Source organism: Dysidea avara, chromosome 5, assembly GCF_963678975.1.
Source record: "Dysidea avara chromosome 5, odDysAvar1.4, whole genome shotgun sequence".
Taxonomy (NCBI): Eukaryota; Metazoa; Porifera; class Demospongiae; order Dictyoceratida; family Dysideidae; genus Dysidea; species Dysidea avara.
Window position 1 is genome coordinate 9,638,400 of NC_089276.1, and position 12,368 is coordinate 9,650,767.

Consider the following 12,368-nt stretch of genomic DNA (forward strand, 5'->3'; position numbering starts at 1 on the left):
AAATGTACAATGTAAATGTCAGAAAGAAAGCAAATAACCAACACATGGCACACTATAGCTATACACACATTTTAACTGCATCTCATTGCTATCTTAATACCTATAATATGGGACTTGGGACTGAAAAACATTTTACTAATAAAATACTTAAAACCAAAACACTTTAATTATTCAAACATCGTTGATATAATTGCTAGTCAGTACCTTGAATTAGAGTCAATTCTGTGAAATATTTATGCATCAACTTGAAGAAACCTGCAAACCAGAAAATTTCTCCATCTATTGGTATGTAAGTTGTTATTCACATCTACATCCATCTGTATATTTCAAGTCAATAGCTTTGAGTTGGTGTTATGAATGATCAGTTTATACATTTGATGAGTATGGAAAAACCAACCCTTTTGCAAATCCAGTCATATTAATGCCCCTGTAATACATTTACATACACCCAGTCCTGTATGATATAGTTGTGTGTAATAGCGCCATGCACCTGATAGTAATGCTAGTAGACTCTTATAATTTATTTTGTTATCACATGATTTGCTAATGCATATACACATAAAATAATGGTTACAACAAATGAACACATTATACAAATGGCTACTAAATTCATGCATATAAATCAATTGGTAATTTCCTGGACTTCTTTATACTGCCGATAAACGCCAAGGTCAGCTTTACAATGTGAGCAAGAATGATACACATCTTTACATGGGTCCAAAAAAAGCGGAAGAAGTGCAAACCTGTACATAGGATGAAATTTATACATATAGCTACTGTGTAGTAGAATTTGCAGTACTTACATCCAAAAACATGAAAACAACAGCCCTAACATTGTCATCAATGTGAACAAACCAATTTTGGTATTAGTTTCAGTTTCCATTTCTTCATCACATTTTGGGCATACAATCTTCACAGGGTATTCACCAAGGTTAACAGCTACTGGCCTTGATGATAGTGTGTCCTTGGTGATGATCCGCGATGGTGACTAATAGAAAGAAACATAATTATTAAATAGTATCATCACTGTACAGTAACCAACTAGTTTGACTACAAGATAAAACTGCTGAAGTTTCCCTACTTGTATTATGATACATCTTTTATGCAGCTACATGTTTCAGATAAAATGATAGACCCAATTTTGTACCTCTTATGTACAAAATCAACTCAATTTCTATGACGTGGCACAAAAATGACCTGATTTTCATCAGTTGACCCAATGTTACACACAGCAATATTTGCTGTAAAATTGATCCAACTTTAGCAACCTGGTTTTTATTATACAAAAATCGACTTGCTATTCATTAGTTACATAAATCAAAGTAATTTTACATAAAACTTGCTGTGGCTAGCTATTAAAAATCAAATGTTTTAAAAGGAAGTAGGGATTGGCATACACAAAGTAAGGAAACAAGAAAAATTAAGGAAACAAGCTCAAAAATGTTACAGCTGAAATGAGAATGATCCATGCAACAAAAAGTAAGGAAACAAGTTGAAAAAGATTAGATGGCGCTACTTGCTAAAATGACACATTATAATACCTATTTTCGACGAATATCTTGCTATGTCAGAATAGCCAACAGTAGGGATTAAAATGTGTATCATTTTAGCAAGTAGCCATCTAATCTTGTTCGACTTGTTACTTTTTGTTGCATGGATCATTCTCATTTCAGCTGTAACATTTTTGAGCTTGTTTCCTTACCCTTTATTGTTCCCTTACTTTGACTGTCGTAGCTATGCTAATCCCTACTTCCTTTTAAAATTTTTATTTTTAATAGCTACTTTGTTTACTTTTTATGTCTAACTAGCTATATTATACTCTTAGTTTTCCACATAATACAAATGTCACTTGAAGCTGCTATTTTTTTACCGTCGTATACAATAAGCTCCTATTAAATAATTATCGTTTTGTCTTTTAAAACGATTACAGCAACTGTTAAAGACTTCAGCTGCATTTCTGAAGGCTTAAATGTTAAGGATTTACAACAAAGCATTGCTGGAGAGTAGACCATTAAGAATGGAATCCCTCTTTTAAAATACTGATCTACCCCTCAAAGGCATGCACATTATTAGCTACTTCGCAAAAAAAGCTAAGCTGGTAAGACTATGAAATGACTATCCAGCATTAATACATGCTAGAGAGGACTCCTTGGCTACTATCACCCATTTACTCTAGTCTTACGCACACATATTCACACCTTCATTAAAATCACGTGTTTGGGCAGTGACGCACACCACAAATATTAAGCACCAGGTCTTACAGCAGGCAGGCAGATGAAATTCAGATGAATTCTGAAACTTTTAAAACTCACTGTATATCAAAAAATTTGACTTTCTGTTTCATTTAACCAAGGTACAGCATCATTACAGCAGTACTAATGCATTCCAAGTGGTTTTTTGGGTAAAACGTATTGCAAGGCTGTTTTTTTAAAGTGCAAAATGTCACGAAGCCATATGATATCTTATCAATTCCTACTATACAGCCTACTATCGTACTATATGATAAATTAATATCTGTACATTTCAAATAAAGCACACTTCAAATGGCGTGTTCTGGATGTCAATGTTGTGACACTGGAACAATCAACCCGTACAATAGCACAATAGCTATACATAGTGTAATATTATTTGCATGCATAATGACTTGTCAGATTAACTTGTCAGATTTGATTGTGGTTTCTACGTGTACATGTGTCTGATTTGAATCCCTCTCTCACTCACTGATTCACAGAAGAACATGGTCGTATTGTACTGAATTACACATCATTTACGGTGCTGTGACTACAGATATGATACTTAGTTATTACTTACTATATGATCACCACAACCATTGCTACAGTTGGCACAGTAGAGCATGTCACTGTGTTAGTGGGCAAACAAGGTGTCAAACATACCGTATTTCAGGTTGCTAGTGTGTTTATTATGAAGAATACGAGTGGAAATAAGGCTAATACAAATGTGACCGAATTTTGGAAAATCACCCATATGGGCACAGATGACACAGTAAATATTCAGTTCCCAAAAGCACCATTGAATATTGAATTTCTACCCACTTATGGGTACAATAAATCATAAATACCTTAAAGTACAATAAAATTTTGAGAAGTATTTTCTGTTATTAACAGCACCATGTTACATTCAAAAATCCTAATTGTTTCAGGCAAGACCATAAGGGTGATTTTCCAATATTTGGTCACAAATAATAATGAGAGTTTGCTACAGCCTACATGTAATTGGTGGTTAATCAATTTTAAGAATCTGAACATTCATCCTGAATCACACAATTTAATACTCTGTGTTGCTTAATATAATGGATCAAAGCATATTATCATATTTTTTAACTGGTTAGGCATTAGAAAGCTGTGTTCTGTCAATGCGCAAATGGTCCACGCATATATATACAGTCCTGGCGGAAAATTTATGGTGTCATAAATGTGCCTGCTGGACTGTTTGTGCTTGCATAACTGGTCCCCCGATGTCAGCACATAAATCTGGGCTGAACATAACTGGTCTGCCTTCAGCTTCATTTTTACAATGTAAATATAGCTATAGCTACGTACACGACAACTCATGCTCTCCAGTCCATCTAGTAATTATTATAGCATGCACATAGCAGTATAGCAATACTTCTTTATGCTTTTTTTCTGTCAGATGCCTACTTCCTCCATCAAGTCACATCCTTCTTCACATTCTCCAATAATTTCACGATCACTTAGTTTGATATTGATACTCATTTTGTTTATGGAGCCTGAGGTGGAACCCATAATATTATTCTTAGCTAGCTCAGTACATATATATATAGTTGATGAAGCTAAAATAACTTTCTGCTGCATGAGCTACAAGCCAGCCAGCTATTAAATTGCACCACTATATGATAATAATGATCTGTCCAGACAGGATATATGTAGCTTTACAAAGACTATACCACTGCAGTAGAGTTGAGAGAATTTTACAGCTGGATAATTCAAATGGCATGTGGTGTCCATAAAATATTGTGTTGCTCAGTTTCATAGAGTGAATTGATTTGAAGTAGACTTCAAAGAAGTGAGATGAATAGGTCCATAATTAAGCTGCTTTTTTAAAAATTACTGAGCTGGACAATTTTTGTATGGGTAGGACCACTTTTATTGTCACAATTGGTCCAGCTGGACTATTTATGCAAATATACAGTATTTGGTCCAGCCAGACCATTTATGCCCCTGGACCAAATAATATTTCCCAGGCAATGTCTGGGCAATTTAAACCCCAAGCTAATTAAAAAATAGCAATTATATGCCCTGGCAACAATATACAGCACAATGCAGTATAATACAATTTATACTATTATTGCAATAAATAAACAACGAGCTAAAGACTGTGCTAATTATTATAGCTACATGTATGAGGTAACACGCACTTACCGTTTTATTCCCAAGTCTTAAAATAAAACTATTGCAAAACTTGGGATAATTGATTCCAAAACAGTTGATGAGACTGATATTTAAAGTGTTCACTCCTTCCCATTGTCTCCTATTATTGATAATTTTCAACTGCTTTTGAATTTTGTGGGATATGTGAAACAGTTTATCTAAGATCAATAACTGTATCGTAAAATTGTAATTGTGTATTGTTTGTAGCAACATAACTGTATCTTTTTCTCTCAATGTTGCCATGTTGTCTTGCAACGAAATGCACTGTAAAGTTTTGTTTTTCTTCAAGAAACCAGCAATACATTTTGCACCTTCACTAGTAATGTTACAACCATTTAAATTAAGCACTTTTAAGCAAGTATTGTGCATTAGAGCATCTGAAAGCATTGCAATAAAGCTATCATCTACCAGTTTGCAATATGAAAGTATTAACCATTGAAGACACTTCTGTGTTTCAATCAGCTTCAGTGAGCCATCTATCTGACTTTGACTACCAACAAAATCAAAAACAGTTAAACTGTTGCCAGAATTAATATCACTGCAATAAGTTCCATTGTTGCTACATGAAAAATGAGTACAGCTATTACATGTCACAGGTAATTGTAAATATTTCAGAAAATAATTTGCTCTATCAGAATCTAATCCTTTACATTGAATCATCCACTTCTTTCCACTGTGTGCTACACAGTAGGATAAGGCAGATAAAACCTGAGGAGTTGCAACAGATTCTGGAATGGAAAACCAGCAAGTATCTCCTTGGAACAGATAGCTGTGAGACACATCTTTACACAGCTGGGGGTTTTGTGCTTCCATAATTGCTGCAATTAAAGTAACCTGAAATTCTCTTGATATATTCCTGGATATGTAATGAGAATACAGTTTTGTACTGTAAAATGTTTCAAATAGTTTACGTACATTGCTAAGTGAAATAAACTTATTTTTCAAAAAAGCCCACATGACATAAATAGATGATTTACAGATTAAATTTTTGATTTTCTGAATGCAAGTGTTTGGGAGAAGTTCTTTGAAGGAAACGACTGCAAATTTTGTCAAACCTGCATAGAATATCCAAATCATTTCAAATTGCTTCTTGTCAAAGAGTTTTCTCAACTGGGTTATTTGAAATGACTTAGTTTGCTGAGACAAATACCAAGCCGCCAATAGCTCCTGAAGAGTGCGATGGATGAACTCATAAGTTTTGCTAACAGACTCAAAATGTCTGTGATTGGTTACCTGCAACAGTCCCATCCCATCATAGTTTTCCAGGTTTTCACCATTTAAGTTAAAGCAATAGTGCTTAATTTTTGTTTCATCAAATGTAAGGACTAATTCCTTCTGTGTAATTTCATAAAAAGCCATTTTACCTAGCCTAAGCAACTCACCACTAATATTTTCTGGTAAGTCATCAAGACTTCTTATAGAAGCAATTCCACATGAAGTTTTAGCTTGGTAACGTCGTAACTGAATCAGCACTAAATTTTTGTACATATCTGTAAAGGTTTCTGGGAGCTTATAACCACTTTTTCTGAATATATAAAGTGCTATGCTCAAGTTTATAGGAACAAATACAAAGCATTCCAGCAGCGGAAGACGTTTAAGTTCAGATCTAAAAAGTTCCACAGCTTTCACTCCATTACTTCCCTCTAGATTTTGAAAATAATGAGTTATACTTTGTTTTACCTGTTGCTCCGTAAATCCTAGAATTTCAATTCTCCGTTTGATAACTGTGAAAGGTAGGCTTTTGATAGCAGAAGGACGACTTGTGATCACAATTACAGCTTCAGGAAGAAGGTCACCAAATATAAGACGTGTAAATAGGCTGCTATGTCGCTTGGTTTCTGGTAATTCATCCCATCCCTCTAAAATAATTAAAATACCTTTACCATTCCCTTCATAAATTTCATCAGTAATCACTTTAGCTGATCTTCCCATATACAGTTCAACCAGCTCATCGAATGTTTTTGCTCCACCAACTTCTACATCTCTCAATTGCAAAAAGATAACATAAGTAAATGTTTGTAATAAGCTACCATTTGCCCATTTTGTGCATATTCTTTTAGCCAAAAATGTTTTACCACTTCCAGGGTATCCTTGTATTAAAACTACTCTACAATTCTCAACAACTATGTCAGAATATGAGTTAAGGAGCTGCCTAGAATAGCCAGCTTGCTGTTTAAGAAGTAAACTGTAGTAATCAAAGAATGTAGTGTCTTCTTTGTGGTCCTCTTCACTGATTTCAATTAGTGCAATGTTGATGTCATCTGATACTGGAAGCTTAAAGTCAATGTCTGAAGTTTCTGTAAAACAGGAATTGGTGTATCGCTTTTGTAGAAAGTATTTGAAATTATTAAGCCAAATATTTGGGTATTCATCACTGACCATCCTAGCAACTAAATCATCCTGTTTCAATTCTCTGAGGCATAATAAGAAAGTTCTAAAGGAATGTACATCTTTGTCTTTCAATATTTCCATGATCTGTCTAACTTCATTGCACTTTTTTAACAGTGATTCTTCTTCACGTTCAGTGAAAAACTTCCTTTTCTTTAAACATGTAAAGAGCTTGCTGTAAGTAAGAGTTTTCATAATATATTCCTCATTCTTTAGAATACAATAGACCATTTTCATATTCTCAGCCACTTCATAAAACTCCTTGTGTGAATAGAAGACGTGGAGTAATCTTTTGAACTGGTTGACATTATGTACACTTTTTAGTAGTGCATCTACCATACACCTGCAGCAATAAGTACAACTTCAATCACAAATGTACCAAGCTGTATATAGCTATATAGTTAGTTTATTCAGTGAACATACAGAACAATACACATAATGTTTTAGACACATTACTATAATAACATACAATATGGAATTTTGAACTTTACCACGGGCGCATGTGCATATATTAGGCAATGCACAAATGTCCGTGATATCTAACATGCCACATGTTGAAAACTACTTGCATGCTTCACGGGTGCTTGTACTGGGCACTGAAAACAATGTAAGAATAATGACAAGTACTCATAGTTTGAACATATACATAATGACACAACAAAAAATGAAATTATTATTCAGTGTAAACAAACAAGTACAGAATATCGAAATGTGAGCTGATACTGATGTTTAAAATGTAAATTCACAGTGTTACCTTTATACACAGGGAACTCAACTATCTACAACTTCCAAAGAAGGTTTACCAGCTATTATAAAGGTTACTTATGTTTTATGAAGAAAGATGAGGATGTGACACAGTGTTACCTTTATACACAGGGAACTCAACTACCTACAACTTCCAAAGAAGGTTTACCAGCTATTATAAAGGTTACTTATGTTTTATGAAGAAAGATGAGGATGTGACACACAAAACACTGCATGGCCTTGTGGATATACCAGTAAAAGAGTTTTTCAATACAACACCACTTGTACAAGATCAAATGGATTAAAGTTACTGAAACCCCATGTTAAAACAAATGTGAAGAAGTATAGTTTTGCAGCTAGAGTGATAAAAGACTGGAATCGTCTACCTTCAGATATTGTTATGGCCACTGACACTAATTCGTTTAAAACTTTGCTGGACGTTTATTGGTCTAATCGTAGATTTACTATATTGTAACGTGTGGTATTATAAGTTTGCTTTATTCAGAACCACTAATAAATATATTTTTTAAATGTACGTTTTAAGTAGCTATGCAAAATTTTTTTGCTGTTACATCCTGTATATTCAGACTCATGAATCTTCAAGATGACGTTCTAAAGAATTGAACTGCTGGTTGTGTGTGTGTTTTTGTTTTTTTGTTGTTGTTTTTTTAACACTCAGCAGCACTGTCTGGACAATGTGAAGGTTGAGCAGACATCAAATGACTAGCACAAACACACAAACATTTCAACTTTTTGTCGATTCCTCTCGCTTACATACTTTCCTGTTATTTCAGCTGGTTTTTTTTAAGCACTGGAATTATCAATGTACCAATGTAAAACTTATCACTACTCAACCATCCATTCACAATGACAGACCAGAAAGCACAGCACTTTAAGGGAACTTGTCAGGTAATAAGGGAGTCAAATGGCTTTAAATTTATAGAAAGGAGTCATAAGGATTTATTAGTTGCCTTCAGTGAAATGAATTTGTTTCGGTAACATGTGACCAAACTTAGCTGCATAGGTTTGTATGCGAACTTACAGTATACTGTATCTCTAATTCATTACTATACCACGGCAGTGTGCAAAATAGAACAATGAACAATTTAACTCAGTACCAATCTATCACATTTCTGTAGTTCTCTGGCCATAATTGAAATTGTGTAAAAAGAATGCCTTTCAGAGTTTAGTGCAAAGTAGTAAAGTACATACTCAGCATTGGTACTTAAATCAAAGCAGCCACCTAGCTCATAAGGCACATCAGTACATGCTATATTATTAGCGGTGTTTAAAGTCTTTTAGGTATATAGTTAAATAGTACAGTTAGCATTAAAATCTATTAGCCATTAATGGTTTGACTTGAGACTTACACCTGTAGATCTCACTTAGTTTTTTTAGGAAATATAGCCAGTGCTTCTGGAATCACTCTATAGTTGATCATTTTGGATGGCACTGAAAATGAAGATAGTATGCAGTGATATATTCATGACCTGTCAATTACGACGTCATTTGTTCATGAGCTGAGTTCTCTTTAATAATTAAATCAAGTAATTAAGATGAGAGCTCTTTGGTGAGGCAGCCATTTAATGGTGAAGTTTTAAAATGTTATCTGGCTAAGGTTCACCAACTAATTAAGAAAACCTTTATGGTTTCACATGTGATAACATATCGATCAATTCTAATTACAGTTTAGTGATTGTACAGTATGTTTCCTTTGTATACCCTTGTCTCTGGCTATTGTTTCTTGTAAAGCTCCTAGCCTTTTCCTTCCAGATTGCACGATCATCATGTCTAGGGACCCGCCGATTATGCTCATTATTTTACCTATTATGCTATGCTGCACTGCTCAAAATTTTGCCTATTATGCTTAAATTTATGCTCAATATTTATACCTCAGTTCCCATTGTTTTCTAGTAAATTTGTACTTTATGGGAAAACAGTAAGTTTCTGAAGCACAGACTCTGAATCCTTGCTTGTCAAAATGCATGTCACAGAAAAGATCGATATACTCTAATAGAACAGTCAGATGTCTGATTATTCTCTGACTGTTCTATTAGAGTATATCGATCTTTTTGTGTGATATGTATTTGGTAAGTAAGAATTTATGGTAATACACAAGTGTTCTGCCTATTATGCTAGCATTATGCTCAATGCTTTTAAGCACCTATTATGCTTATTATTATGCCAGCATAATCGGCGGGTCCCTAATCATGTCATATAATTTAAACAATTATACCTCCTATATGTCACTGGATTTATTATGCTTTGTGGTATGGAGAACTGCTTTTAAAAGCACTCCTTGAACTTGATAAAGCTTCACGGCAGTCAGAAATACTGTGAATTAAGCCAACTAACATGCGTAGGCTGAAGCACATTAAAACCATAGGAAAAGATGATTTCACATTTAAACAAAGTATCGCTACAGAAGTCATTAATTAACTCACTGCATAGCTTGGTTTCTTATTGAGAGTGGACTACAACTACACACACAAGAGCACTCTATCACAGACTACCTTGATCTGTCGCATGAGTGGAGGTCTCACAGGCATGATAAATTGCAAGTACAACTTGGCTCGCCAATCGAGATCCACTGTAGCTTGTGACTCAAAAAACAGTGCAAGTTTAAGTGCGATGTTATGCTTGAGTGGTACAGCATACTGAATACATTATATGTTTCTATAATTATCACTTAGCTACAGTAGTATAATCTGATTTTAGTAAAACACCAGGGCAAAAGATCCTTCTCTACGCAGTAAGAAATAAGTAGTGCCGAGTACTGTGGCAAATGGTGAACGTCACTGTACATTATAGTGACCATCACTAAGAATTTCCAGTGACATTCACTATTTTCCACAGTATTCACTACTTATTTTTTACTGTGTATAGTAGGTGTTACCAGTCTGAGCTACTATGCCCTGACCAGATCCTCTGATCAGGTATCCAACCTTCTGGCTATAGACTCACTCAGCCAGACCACATTTTTTCTTTTATCATTGGGTAAATATCCCAGGTTAACTTAGAGTGGTACAGTGTGATAGAATGGAGTTCCATTAGGGTTAGCTTCTCTACTCTTTAAATGAACTTATCAGATGAAAAGTGTCAATATAGCTACACTTGCTGATATTCTATTGTAATCCTTAGCTATTATTCAGTCTTGCATGCCCTTTTTTGGAAGAAAGTGAATCCGTGATAGAAAGATGTTTATAAAACAGTGAGAAACCACTCAGTAACAACAGAAGCCAGCAGCATTATAAAAACACTCATACATCAATTATAACTGCCTACCTCAATCGGTTATTGGAATTAACTTTCAGATGACTAAATAACAAACTGTCATCATGGTTGCATCCGCTAGTATATGTGGGTTCCATGGTTCCATGATCTCACAGTCTGTAGCTACCGTATTATGATTGTATTATTTTTTATTCCGGCCTTTGAAACACCAATATTAAATGCACAACTAGCCGGCTGTCTAGCACACACACCCCCTTTACCCACTCAAAAAAAATGCTATAGCTAGCTTCTAGTAGCTAGACTATGTACAGTAAATTGATGTTATGCACAGTAGCTACGTAAGTATTATAAAAAAATGATAATGATAAAGCATACCTGTTTTTCTCAAACGATACCTGTTTCTTTTTGATGTTGCGGTATCTTTTTTCGGTTATCAAGCCACTCTCAAAAAGAGCTCTGAGAATATGTTCACAGTCATAAACAACGTCATCGATTTCTTCATAGAGTTTTGCAAACGTAATCTTCAGCAGTTCTAGTCCCTTCATTACAGCTACAGATAGCTACTAGCTACTGTTCAGTATAGCTAGCTACGTAGCTCAAGCTGCAAGGATCAGACGATTCAGGTATATATAGCTAGCTACGTATCAAGCGCTATAGAACGAAAAGCTCGCAGAATTTGGCCAGAAAAAAAACAAACAAACAAATAATTCAGGGTCAGCATCAAGGTCAGCATTAGGAACATGTCCGAGAGCTTGCAGTATTTATAGACTATAGCCCAGCCAAAGGGCCTATTTTTGGGGTTGATGCTATCATACATCGGGGTGTAAAGGAACTAGCCCTATGATGTAATTCTGTAACTATAGCTAATAAAATTTCGAGGGACAATTCCAAATATAGTCAGTGAGCCAATAGGGTCACATCGGTACCATTCAAAGTGGCCAATTCTGTCATACATTTCCTGATAGATACATGTCTATAGATTGTATATTGGCATGATAGCAATGCTGAATCAGTAGCTTTCCCACTGTCCAGCCCCTGTTTATGGTGTAACAAGATATCAACTCCAAGACACTTTTACATTTCATATTTCTTTTGATCTACACCACATATTTTAATTCTGTATTTTGTACATGATTACTCTCAAGGATTATCACATCTTTGTACACTTTTTACCATGGTAACAACCACAATTATGCCACTATTTGTATATCGATGGTTTATAGATTAGTATTTAGCCCGTGAGTTACTATGGTTGGTTGGTACCAATCAAGGTTCTGTTGGTATCATATAAAATATCTACTCATGGACATTAATAATAGGCATGATAGCTGTCCATAGCAGTAGCTTTCATCAGCAAAACAACAAAATTTAATACTGATTTGTTCCATGCTGCTTCAACTAAAGTATTAATTTGCTTTCGATTGGCTGCTTAATTATGTTTTCATGCATTCCCATGGAGATGAAGCAGTGGATTAATTTTGCTGAGATTCACTAATTTAAGTACTGGCTAGCTAGGTGAGTGGATTAGTGTTTCTAAGTAGTAGTTAGAAGAAGCTTACTACTGAAATTATGTTGATCCCAAGAGTTACTTAT

At 34.8% G+C, this 12,368-nt stretch overlaps 1 protein-coding gene across 1 annotated transcript; it reads right to left on the reverse strand.

The window, feature by feature from the left end:
• Positions 1 to 497: 497 nt before the first annotated feature.
• On the reverse strand, positions 498 to 11,461 carry LOC136256153 (protein NLRC3-like). The gene is made up of 4 exons (XM_066049094.1): positions 11,151 to 11,461; positions 4,401 to 7,140; positions 804 to 988; positions 498 to 743 (listed from the first exon to the last, which is right to left on the reverse strand). Exons 1-4 carry the CDS (start codon positions 11,318 to 11,320, stop codon positions 623 to 625), a joined length of 3,216 nt encoding a protein of 1,071 aa, XP_065905166.1. The 5' UTR covers positions 11,321 to 11,461; the 3' UTR covers positions 498 to 622.
• Between the last annotated feature and the right edge of the window lie 907 nt (positions 11,462 to 12,368).

What these genes read in the sequence shown, in the direction of transcription:
- LOC136256153 (XM_066049094.1), bottom strand. Translation starts at nt 11,320, where the DNA reads ATGAAGGGACTAGAACTGCTGAAGATTACGTTTGCAAAACTCTATGAA. An exon ending in GTATCGTTTGAGAAAAACAG is followed by an intron (nt 7,141 to 11,150) that starts GTATGCTTTATC and finishes TTATTGCTGCAG; the next exon opens with GTGTATGGTAGATGCACTAC. An exon ending in TAAGACTTGGGAATAAAACG is followed by an intron (nt 989 to 4,400) that starts GTAAGTGCGTGT and finishes TCTTTCTATTAG; the next exon opens with TCACCATCGCGGATCATCAC.